General features: G+C 41.3%; 2 protein-coding genes across 9 annotated transcripts; one reads left to right on the top strand and one right to left on the bottom strand.

The window, feature by feature from the left end:
• Positions 1 to 2,983: 2,983 nt before the first annotated feature.
• On the bottom strand, positions 2,984 to 7,543 carry TRMT10C (tRNA methyltransferase 10C, mitochondrial RNase P subunit). 7 transcript variants are annotated; one of them, XM_073307041.1, is made up of 3 exons: positions 7,396 to 7,543; positions 6,646 to 6,724; positions 2,984 to 4,753 (listed from the first exon to the last, which is right to left on the bottom strand). In XM_073307041.1, the coding sequence occupies exon 3, from the start codon at positions 4,720 to 4,722 to the stop codon at positions 3,421 to 3,423; it is 1,302 nt and encodes a 433-aa protein (XP_073163142.1). In that variant the 5' UTR covers positions 4,723 to 4,753; positions 6,646 to 6,724; positions 7,396 to 7,543; the 3' UTR covers positions 2,984 to 3,420. The 7 variants fall into 7 exon arrangements, with proteins under 7 accessions (XP_073163142.1, XP_073163145.1, XP_073163144.1 ...); XM_073307044.1 differs by lacking the exon at positions 7,396 to 7,543 and adding an exon at positions 7,241 to 7,386; XM_073307043.1 differs by lacking the exon at positions 7,396 to 7,543 and adding an exon at positions 7,186 to 7,386.
• On the top strand, positions 7,512 to 12,174 carry TXNL4B (thioredoxin like 4B). Of its 2 annotated transcripts, none has more exons than XM_073307071.1 (4): positions 7,512 to 7,707; positions 9,447 to 9,615; positions 11,232 to 11,383; positions 11,893 to 12,174. In XM_073307071.1, the coding sequence occupies exons 2-4, from the start codon at positions 9,484 to 9,486 to the stop codon at positions 12,056 to 12,058; spliced, it is 450 nt and encodes a 149-aa protein (XP_073163172.1). In that variant the 5' UTR covers positions 7,512 to 7,707; positions 9,447 to 9,483; the 3' UTR covers positions 12,059 to 12,174. The 2 variants fall into 2 exon arrangements, with proteins under 2 accessions (XP_073163172.1, XP_073163177.1); XM_073307076.1 differs by lacking the exon at positions 7,512 to 7,707 and adding an exon at positions 7,894 to 7,985.
• The last annotated feature ends 85 nt before the right edge of the window (positions 12,175 to 12,259 follow it).

The raw sequence follows: 12,259 nt of genomic DNA on the forward strand, positions 1-12,259 counted from the left end.
AGTCAGTTTTAAGAGCTTTAAAAACTAGTTTGTGGTTCTACACTTAGCCTAATCACTCCACCAATTTTTATGGTTTTAATCTATTTTTTAAAAATGGTTTTCTTTCCTGTTACTGTATAAAAGCAAGGGAATAGATAATAGTAAAGGTGAGGTTGATTGTACATCAAGTGCTCTCCTGCACACAGTAAACTCACTGAAAACAAAATAAAGTTATTGTAAAAGATGAATCAAATAATCTTACATTATTTGTAAAAATACACTTTTAGCTACAAGTGCATTTAAGTTGATGTTTGCAGTATTGTAGCTGTGTTGATCACAGGCTATTAAAGAGACAAGGTAGGTGAGGTATCTTTTATTGGACCCACTTCTTGTTGGTGAAAGAGACAAGCTTTCAAGTTTACACATGGCTCTTCTGGAGAGGGTGGGGGTGTAAATTTGAAAGGATTTAAAAAAGGGTTTCCCATTGCTCTCTGGTCCAGTGATGTTCTCCCACTGCTTTCTGGCCCAATGACTGTTCTGCTGTGGATAAATACTTAGTTCTTGGGCCAGAGAGAAAAAGAGAATAACTGTGTAGTCCAGTGATGAAGGTACCCATGTTGGAAACCCTAGGGCATCCCCCTGCTCTAATCACTCTTTCATTATTTATTCAGAGTGCAATAGGTTCAATAGGAGAGATTGAGGGCACCCCACATCTGAATAGCCCATTGCTCAGTTATTAAGAGTACCCTCCTGTACAAATACTTTCTCCTGCTGGCAGAGGTGGGGAAATGAAGCTAGGTTTCTCACATCCCAGGTGAGTGATTTACCTACTGGGTAGACCTCCGCCAGCCCTTTTATGTGGGGCAAGTCATGTGCCTAACTCATTCCCTCAAGAAGCAGTTTAGGTGCCTCTACCAGATACCTGCAGGATTTGTTTGTGAATTGCTAAACTGACATAGGCACCTCTCTCAGAGAGGGGTGGGGCTTAGCATACATCTAGTCTGCATCTCCCACTGGCTAGATTAGGGGACACCATCACAGGGCCTAATAACATCAGCCACACTATCAGAGGCTCGTTCACCTGCACATCCACCAATGTGATATATGCCATCATGTGCCAGCAATGCCCCTCTGCCATGTACATTGGTCAAACTGGACAGTCTCTACGTAAAAGAATAAATGGACACAAATCAGATGTCAAGAATTATAACATTCATAAACCAGTCGGAGAACACTTCAATCTCTCTGGTCACGCGATCACAGACATGAAGGTCACTATCTTAAAACAAAAAAACTTCAAATCCAGACTCCAGCGAGAAACTGCTGAATTGGAATTCATTTGCAAATTGGATACTATTAATTTAGGCTTAAATAGAGACTTGGAGTGGCTAAGTCATTATGCAAGGTAGCCTGTTTCCTCTTGTTTTTTCCTACCCCCCCCCCCAGATGTTCTGGTTTAACTTGGATTTTAACTTGAAGAGTGGTCAGTTTGGATGAGCTATTACCAGCAGGAGAGTGAGTTTGTGTGTGTATGGGGGTGGGGGGGATGTGAGAACCTGGATTTATGCAGGAAATAGCCCAGCTTGATTGTCATGCACATTGTGTAAAGAGTTGTCACTTTGGATGGGCTATCACCAGCAGGAGAGTGAATTTGTGTGGGGGGGTGGAGGGTGAGAAAACCTGGATTTGTGCTGGAAATCACTTTAGATAAGCTATTACCAGCAGGACAGTGGGGTGGGAATAGGTATTGTTTCATATTCTCTGTGTATATATAAAGCCTGCTGCAGTTTCCACGATATGCATGTGAGGAAGTGAGCTGTAGCTCACGAAAGCTTATGCTCTAATAAATTGGTTAGTCTCTAAGGTGCCACAAGTCCTCCTTTTCTTTTGGCTAGATTAGGTAACACCTCCCTTAGCCTGTTGCTGAGTGCACTTTTAGGCCTCTCTCTCTCTCTCCCGCTTCATTGTATAAGGCCTAGATACTCAATTTAGCTTTGGGGATTACAGCATTATTCTTGTGATTTTCTAGATGGCTAAGATAGGCACCATGATGCTCAGTATTGCAACACTTATAACCCTTCATAGATTCCACCCCCAGTAGCTTCTCATAAGGAAGACAGATTCTCATTTGTATTTTTAAAGATGCAGGAACCAATTAACTGTTAGAGTCTTTTGATCAGCAATATTTTTTTCAGTCACATCTAGGAAGATATCCTGTTTGAAATATGAAGGTAAACAGGCTTGACATTTACTTTTCACCTTGTTCCTCTGTAAAGAGTCTAATCGGGCCTCCCTTAAAGTCATAACATTTCTGTTTAAAATTTTTGTAGGTAAGACAGGGAAATTGTCCCATTTTCACTGCTCTTGGGCAGAGGGTAATTGGAACTGTGACATGTAAAGGCTTTTTCAAAGGTAGGAAAAAACCCTAATCTGCAACTTGAACAGTCATTTTCACCTAAATCAGTGATTTAAACTTCATGCATAACTGAGAAGTGTTGTGTATTTTCAGTACAGAACTGCCACATGAAAAGAGACTCTCTGCCCCTAGGGGTATTACTAGTACCCGTGTTTATTATTTTCAAAAGCTGTAGAGGATTGGAAAACCCTACATGATAAAAGGGACAAAAATGCATATATTTCTTAAAAAGAAGTCGTTCACAGGTCCACATCGCTTTCTTCCACAAGGTGAGCGAATTTTAGAACCGCAGGTCAGATTGTTTTATGTTTACATTCACAAGGCATCACATCAGATACTAAAATACTTTGAATGAATAAATGATGCATCATCATAATGAGATCTTTCTAAAACACCATGGAGCAAACTCCCTACTCGCCTCCCGCCCCCCCAAAAAACACCAAAAACCAAAAAACACCAAAAACCAAAAAACACCCTCAGAAAACAAAACCACAACTTATTCACGGGGGTAAGAGCCAGTGGGCAAATCAGCTACATTCTAAGATCAGTATTCAAGACATTATTAGTGTTGTAAACGAATAGAAAGGCTAAGGTCTGCAAATATTTACTAAGGCATTTGTAGTACATCCACTAGATTAATAGTATCCAGCTAGCCTCTTACAGTGTCTATATTTACCATATTTCAGTCCATGAACTAATCAACCACATTACAGCATTTGGTGTTAAACAAGTAAGGGTTTAAATGAAGTTATATCCACCACAGTTTTATTCAATTTAATTACATTCTTTCTTATGGTGCAATTTGTAGATTTGATCATCACAGCTTTTCCTCATGGATTTTTTTTGGGGGGGGGATGGGGAGGGAACAAGCCTGTTAAGCTTCTGTTTAAATAACTGCAATACAAAGGTTATAAAAAACCCATATCAGACAGCAGTTCTAGTTACTCTTTTACCCTTCAGTTTTTTCCATCAAATTCCCACAGAAGTCAATGGAAATTTAAGCCTATTAACAGTATAGTTTGCCCTTAAGATTCTTCAGCTATCCACCATTTTTTCTGTGTTTGCTTCCTGAAGGAATTCTCTACAAAGGGCTTCTTTACTTTTTCCTTACTATTGCTAAATTCAAACACCTTTGTTCTTCTCCCTGTATCAGTTTTATGCTTTGAATAGAAGGATGTATCTACAAAAGCTTCATATTTTCTTTTTGGAACGAATTTCAGCGCCTCCAGCCAATTTCCAGTATCTTTTAAAGTTAATAAAATACGAATCATTTGGTCCAATGTGAGATTTTTGGCACCAGTTTCCCACTTCAAGTACCTCTCCAGTGGAAGACGTTCAGTTGTTAATTTCAAGCGTTTTGCATGTGCAAGAGAGATTCCAGTCTGTATATTCCTGTCAACCATTGATCCAACTATATAAATTTTATCATGCTCAAACTTCTTCATTACATTGGGAGAGTCAGCAGTTAAGTAGATGAGCTTGTCGCTTGGAAAGACATCTGTGTGAGACTGTTCTGTCACAGTCACAAGTAAATTGTCCCATGCCTCTCCATAGCGCTTGACAAATTCTTTATGATATGGGCCATCTACTTTGACATTACAGAAATGTAAGTGAAAAGGATCCACAGCTCTTCGATTCCAACCTTCGGTCTCCATTAGCTGATTCACTGTGTTCTCCATTTCTCTACGTGACATGTAATTTTCGTAAGCCATGTCAAATACTAGAGGCTGGCCAAAGATCATAGCCTGAGCAGTCCTCCAGTTATACATCTTATCCATAGACTTGGACCAAAACTGTAATAAGAAAGTATTCTTCAGCTCACCAGTATCATTTTTTTTAGCCTTTTCCAGCCTTTCCCTCTTTGCTTCCTTTTGCTTTTCCTGCTTTACTTTATTAGCTTTCTTCACTTTTTCTTTGACAGCTAAGTATTTTAAATACTTCTTTTTGGATGACTTAGTGGAACATTCCATAAGGGTCTTTATCTCTTCTTCACTGATATTTTCTGGAACAGTTTTGCCAGCTAGCCTCCACATCTCCACAAGTTCCCTTGTGGCAGCTAAAGTAGAATCTTCCTCACTCTCAGATGCCTCACCGACTTCCTCTTGCATTCCAGATCTCATGACATTTTTCCACCCATCCAAATCTAGCTTCTCAGTGGGGCTGGATGAAATCTGCTTCTTCAGGGCAGGAGACAAAATCAGTGTTCTACATGGAAATGACCTCTGGGGAGTTGTTAAAAACAAATCTTTTTTTGACCCATTCTGCATAGCAAATGGAAAAACCGAACGTCTCACAATGCTTCTGAGAAGCATATTAAAAAACTTCATATTTAGGAGAGTGTTGTATCCAAGCAGTTATCTGCAAAAATGGTAACAAGACAAAAGAAAAACAAAATTAGTAGTCACAGATGTGAGAAAAACTCAATCTGCTTCTAATTTTAACTCCTCAGATGAACAGGAAGTTACTTCTTAGCACTTGATATCAATATTCTAATTAGACTTTTACTTTTTTACTGTCTCTAAAAGAAAATAAAGTTGATGTTGCTACTAGAGGAAACAGCAGTTAGCATTGTTGCTTAAATCAGCTGTGTATAATTCCAGGTCAAGTCAAACAATACTTAAATATGTTTCAACCCTCCCACTTCAATCACTCTTGTATGTCATTTGTAGATAGGAAGCTTTGTGATGGAAGCATGCCACTGCACACAGATGCCATGAATGCTTTCATAGGTGCAGACCACAGAAGCACAATTCATTCTACTTGTGGTGTGACAATGTAGGTGAGGATTTCTTTTTGAGTAGTTTTTCCAGAAAATGTTCACATCACTAATGCTTATCTCTTTGAAATGTAACAGTAAAGTAGGGAAGTGCCCGTGGCAAACTCCTGCAGGCTTATGGGTTTAACTTTATGCTGCCACTGAAGCTAATGGGACTACTCACAATATGTAAAGTTATGCATGTGAATAAATCTAAGCCTAAAGTACCAATCCTGTAAACACTAAAGCACATATATAGCTTTACTCATATGAGTAGTCCCATTAATTTCAACAGGACTCATCACACAAATAAAGTTAAGCAAACAAGATTAAGTGTTTGCAGAACTGGGCCTAAAACAGAACTAACTAAGCTGTTTTTTCATATCCTTTTCTCTCCATGGCCAACCCTAAGTAGAGCCAATGAACAAATTACAGAGTTCAATTTAAAGGAGTACTTGTGGCACCTTAGAGACTAACCAATTTATTTGAGCATGAGCTTTCGTGAGCTACAGCTCACTTCATCGGATGCATACCGTGGAAACTGCAGCAGACTTTATATACACACAGAGAATATGAAACAATACCTCCTCCCACCCCACTGTCCTGCTGGTAATAGCTTATCTAAAGTGATCACCAGGGTGGGCCTGATGATCACTTTAGATAAGCTATTACCAGCAGGACAGTGGGGTGGGAGGAGGTATTGTTTCATATTCTCTGTGTGTATATAAAGCCTGCTGCAGTTTCCACGGTATGCATCCGATGAAGTGAGCTGTAGCTCACGAAAGCTCATGCTCAAATAAATTGGTTAGTCTCTAAGGTGCCACAAGTACTCCTTTTCTTTTTGCGAATACAGACTAACACGGCTGTTACTCTGAAAAGAGTTCAATTTAAAAATATGAAACAAATTAAAGGCAAAAATAAGTTACACATTAAAAAAAAACTTTGTATGCTATAATCTTAATTTACTATACCACCTGAAACTTAAAAAAAGTGTCCTTATTTGAAAAAGGACAAGTTAAATCTTTTTTTTTTAAATTAAAGAAACTAAAGTATAAACAGAAAACAGATTATTAAAACAAAATATTCTGTAAATATGCCATTGTTTTGAGATGCTATGACTGCAGTGAAAGTTGACTAATATAATGAAAGAGATAGACTGTATAAAGTTGATGGACAACTGCAATAAAATTGTTAATATGAATTATCAACATTGAAACAACAAACAGTACAATTTACAGGATAGTAAAATAAAAATGATTCATTCTGTGGAACAGGACAAAAAAACCCACTGAGACTTTAACAAATTATATACTTCAAATATGACATTAAGGTACTAAAATCAAAAATGCACATGAGAGAATGTACATAAAGGAAAAACATATGAGGCCCAGCCTCAGGTAATCTAATGTGGCATAGCTCCAATGAAGTAAATGGATCTGTGCTTATTTAAAGCAAATAAGGATTTGACCTAAGTTTTCCAATAAAGCCACGTTACCGCTAGACTTGTCCAAGACTGAGTGTATTTGCTACTGGTTCATTTTCGCTGAAAGCTCTAAAAATCCCTTTAGAAGAACCTGGGTATGGAACACAGAAAAACACGTTATTTGATATTTATAAAACACAGGAAACAACCCCTCTTTTAAACACAGTCTTAGTGCTAGGTCTCTCAGAGCTAAACTGTCTTAGTTGAACAAATAATTCTGTTATGTCTTCCATAACAGAGGTACAGAAACTCATGCTGTAAGCAGGTGATCATTTGAGTTAAAGAACTTACTTGTCCCTTCTACAGAAAGCTGCAGGAGGGGATGCTTTTGAAACGATCTTAAAATTAACCCATAATGCTTAGCCATTACAAATACATTTGACATTTCAAAGCACTTTTCACACATTATCGTTCAGTCTTTAGCGAACGATATTATCCCTACTGCACAGATGGGTGGGTGGCGTGCACGCACACGGGGCTCAGTGATCCACACAGGGGCTTCCCCCGCCCCACGCGTGACACCGGGCCCGGTATCAGGAGCAGCGGCCTTACAGGCCGCCCCGCAGCAGACGAGAGGCGTGGTCGGTGTCTGCCCTCTGCGCACTACCATGGCCCGGGGCTTCCACCCCGGCGGCGCCAGCGGACCCCAATGGAACGGGGCCTCCCGCTGCGGGACCCTGGGGAGCCAGGGCCCCCCTCTCCCCGGGGCGGCTCCGGCTGTGCTGGAAACTCGGCGCCCTGTGCCCGCCCCCGGCCACGCACCTGCAAGAGCACCAGTCCCCACGTGCCTCTCGCTCCGACCTATCCAGTCCCACCTCGAGAACCCTCCGATGCGCCACGCTTCCGCTTCCAGCCGGAGGGTTCTCGGGTATGGGACCCACCTCCCCCTCACTCGGAAGGGAAAAAAGCTCCAGCAGCCACGCCGCTGGGTTGGCCTGCTTTCCAGCTGCTCTGATTGGCTTTGGTTTGTAGCCAATCATAGGGTAGGATCTGCGCTTGCGCGCTGAGTGGTTCTGTCCGATAGACGGGCCTGGCGGTGCGATCATTGGGTCCGATGTCTCCATTTTTCTTCAGGTGCGCGGTGTCTGCCCGTCCTGGTCCTCGGGGTTCTGCAGCTGGAACTCTAGGTTCCTACCTTCCCCCAGGGTCCTACTGCGCTTCCTGCCTCCGGGGTTCTGCGGCAGGGCAGGGGGCAGCTGGAGGCCGGGGCAGGTTCCAGGGCTCATACTGGGGCGAGACGGGGGAGCCCAGTGGTAGCGGGGGAGGGGCAGCAGTTTGCAATGGCATAGAGCGGCCAGAAGAAATCAGGGTGATTGAGGGAGGCTGCAGATGAAGGGGCCTCATGTCCCAAGGTGGGGAAGGGTGTGTCAGTATCAGATCCGCTTTCTATGGCTCCCAGGAGCCCCAGGCTCCTCTCCTCAAAAGGCTTCATGCTCCACAGGACACAGTCCTTTTCTCTGCGGTGTGTGCCGCTGGGATATCAGTCCATCTGTTGCTCGGTACCACAACATTGGCAACTTGGAAGGAGTTCAGAGCAGGGTAGCAGAAATTATGTGGAAAGCCTGACATGAGGAAGAGTTTAAAGGAGCAAAATATTAGAGCTTCGACAGATGAAGACTAGGGAGGAGGTTGAAGAAGATGCAATAACAGTAAAGAAATATTGACCGGTGTAAACATCTGTGATGTTGAGGAATTACGTAGTGTGGTATATGAGGATATAATAATGGGATAAATAAAGAAAAAGAAACTTCAAGCTGATTATCTGGGGAAATAACTTCCTGAGAGTGAACTGTACCATGGTGTAGCACAGTCTCCCAAAGGAAGTGATTGCAACTCCTTTGCATAAATTATTTTAGACTAGACAAAGTGTGAGAAAATGTGCTGAAGGAGGCAGTCCTTCTTTGGCAGGGAGATGTACTGAGTGATCTAATAGGTCTCTCTTAAATCTCAAACCCATTTTATTTGGTTGCTGGTACAGCTGAGGGGTCTCAATCTGGTGAAAGTTGACAGCCTCCCATAAAGATTGGGAACCACTGATTTAGGCTATGCATGTAAAGTTCACATAGGGTGACCAGATAGCAAGGGTGAAAAATTGGGATGCTTTTTTGGGGGTGGAGGTGGTAATAGTTGTCTGTATAAGACATAGCCCCTAATATCGGGACATCTGGTCACCCTAAGTGGACATGCTGTGGCATAGAGGATTTCGTTTTGTGAGTGCATCGTATCTTATATCTACTGCCAACAATGTATATTCTTCAACAGGTCTTCTGTTATATCCTTCCAGACCTTTTTGATATAACTGAACTAACTAGATAGAACTGCAGTAGCCAGACAACCTAGTGTTTGTACAAAATGTAAATTGATAGCTCCCCCTTGTCTTTAGGGACCTGCTTTTTCTCCAGCTGCTCACAACACTATCCTTTTTCTCCTCTCACATCTTTATATCCCATATATCACCTTCTTTGCCAATAGTCCCATATTTAAATAATTCACACAGCCTTTTTTAAATGTTGTTTTTAAAACTGATTTTCTTTAAATCTGTGTGCAACTCTCTCTGAAGCCCATGATATAATAGACAGGTATGTAAGTAAGCTGGTCTTTCATTTGAAGAAAGCTGCAGTGTGTAGTAATATTTAATTTTTAGTGTTTGGAGCAGTATTTTCTCTCTTTCCCCTTAAAAAAAGAAATCCTAATAGATTAGACTGCTTTAAGCAAACACTTAAAGCCCATTGTCATTGTCTAATCAACTACTTTTTTGTGTGTGGTAGGGAGGCAGGTTTACCAATTTTGACAGTCTCTCTTTTAATAATTAGATACAGTGTTTGATGTCTGGAGCCATTTTCAATCAAGATGAGTTTCCTGCTGCCCAAACTGACCAATAAAAAGGAAGTGGATCAGGCAATAAAAAGTGTAGCGGAGAAAGTTTTGGTTCTTCGATTTGGGAAAGATGATGATCCTGTTTGTCTTCAATTGGATGATACTGTAAGAGCAATTTTTAAAAACCTTTTATTGATGCTATGCCAATCATTACATACACATTTGGTGCAATAGAATGAAATGACATGATACTATCAAATAATATAGAAGGAGCCAAATTACAATTAAGTTATTAGTGCACTGGGAATGAAATGTAAAGTGGAGTAATTAGAGAATACTTCATTCCCTTCCTAAGAGTGTGGTGAAAATTAATCATAGTTAGGGCTCCATGTCTGTCACAGAGGTCATGGATTCCATGACTTTCCACAACCTCCGTGACTTCTGCAGGGGCCAGTGTAGTTGACCCCGGGGACAGCTACTGGAGTGGCCGCAGGACAGCAACAGCAGCCACTGTTCCGCCCCCCAGGCAGCAGTTCCCAGCCACCTGGAGCAGCCACGGTCCTGGGTAGCAGTCCTTGGCTGGCCAGCTGGAGCAGCTGCAGTCCCCGGCCCTGGGCAGTGGTTCCCAGCCGGCCAGAGCAGCTGCAGTCCTGGGCAGAGGTCCCCAGCCAGCTCGCCGGAGTGTCCACGATCGCGGGCAGCAGTCCCCGGACAGCCGGCTGGAGTAGCTGCAGTCTGGCCCCTGGCAGCTGGAGCCGCTGGCCCCAGGCACCCTCTCCAGCAGCAGCAAACCCCCTCTCCCTGTCCCCCCACCACACAGTGCGCTCCTCCCCCATTTAAACACAGGTATTTTTAGTATAAGTCATGGACAGGTAACACATAGGCTGTGAATTTTTGTTTATTGCCTGTGACCTGTCCATGACTTACTAAAAATACCCGTGACTAAATCATTGCCTTAATCATTGTTTGCAAAGCACTTTGAAACTGAAAAGTGCTATATAAACTTTACTTTATAGCATTTGCATATAGTACAATTAGGGGTGCAAGGCACCTCACAGAGAGAATAAAGACATAGAGTGATATCCTTGCCCTTCTGAAGTCAGTGGGAGTTTTGCCATTGACTTCAGCGGAGCCAGGATTTCATCCGGATTCCTTCACCTAAGCAGTTAGACTACACAGTAATAAAAACAGCTGTACCCTTTCTACAATACAGCTTCCACCATTGCTGCCAATGGTGGAGATGCACTCATGGAAAATTACCGGATTGATTTTTTTCCCCCAGTGTAAATGCACACAAAGGGAAGTTAAATGACTTGCCTGTGGCCATACAGCAAGTGGTAGAAGTGGTCTTACAAATCAGGCATTTGTTTCCAGGTCTCATGATATGAACACTAGTCCATGCTACTTATGTTTGAAACAAGATGGACTAATATTTAAAATTCAGTAATGTTCAAATATCCATGATGTCTTCTCATAAGACAAACATTTCTCCGAGGATGAATTGCCATGACAGAGGTCTTTGCTTCCTTATGCTTGCACAACTGATTCTTTACAGTGACCAAAACATGATATTGGAAAAAAGCATGTGCTCAAAGCAGCAACCGGATCATGAATTAATTAAAAAATATATTTTTAAAGATAAAGATCAGTCTTTCACTAATTCTGACTCTCCCTTATTTAAAAAAACAAGGTTAGCAATTACAGCTGTGCTTTTAAACTTGGCATGTTTTGCCTGCTCATGTTAGAAACTGTTTTTATCATGTCTTTCTCAATTTCTAAAGCTTGCAAAGACATCTCATGACTTAAGTAAAATGGCAGCCATTTACTTGGTGGATGTGAACAAGGTGCCAGTGTACACCCAGTATTTTGACATCAGTTATATTCCATCTACTGTCTTTTTCTTCAATGGACAGCACATGAAAGTGGATTATGGGTATGTCAGTTTGCATGAGGTTCTCTTCTGTTTACCATAATTAGCACAGTCTCTGCCTTTGTTATCTTATGAGGTGGCTTGAGAAAACTGTACTTTCCTTTGTCAGTAGTTGCATGAATATTGAAAGAGAGCAGGCCAAGTAATGAATGGGCAGAGATGCTGAACTATGCCTTTCATTTTGAAATACCCTCTCGTTTAGTACTGTGTGAAAAAAACTCTGATACATTTCACAGATGATGTGCAGTATAATGTCACACTTCACTCTGCTCTCCATGTTAAATTCTTGGTCATACCACAGCATCTTTTTAGGTTTTTGAGGTCTGGTCACAATAATTCCTATATTGCCTTGTCTTTTTACTTCATGTATACCATACCAGAGTGGTTCAAGCCATAAGAGTGACTAAATCAAAATCCTCCTTTCTGTTGAATAAGTTTTCTTGTCTTTAAAAAGTTTGTTTCAGACCCTTTAACAGGCATTTACATTTCTACTGTCTTTATCTGCTACATAGGTCTCCAGATCACACTAAATTTGTGGGAAGCTTTAAAACAAAGCAAGATTTCATAGATTTGATTGAAGTGATTTACCGTGGAGCAATGCGTGGAAAGCTCATTGTACGGAGTCCTATTGATCCAAAAAATGTTCCCAAATATGACCTTCTCTATCAAGGAATTTAAAATATTGATTTGAGATGAGCAAAACTTGTGAATTCATCTTGAAGATCATATTGGTCACCCTTTGAAGACAGACATTCTGTCACTTTCTTATAAATAAAGGTACATGTTTACTTGTATGAGTCACACAAATTATTCTCTGAGATGCACACTATCTAATGGCTATGATATGGTGCTTTGAGAGTGAAATTATCTCGAATGTGG

Source organism: Lepidochelys kempii, chromosome 1 (assembly GCF_965140265.1).
Source record: "Lepidochelys kempii isolate rLepKem1 chromosome 1, rLepKem1.hap2, whole genome shotgun sequence".
Lineage (NCBI taxonomy): Eukaryota > Metazoa > Chordata > Testudines > Cheloniidae > Lepidochelys > Lepidochelys kempii.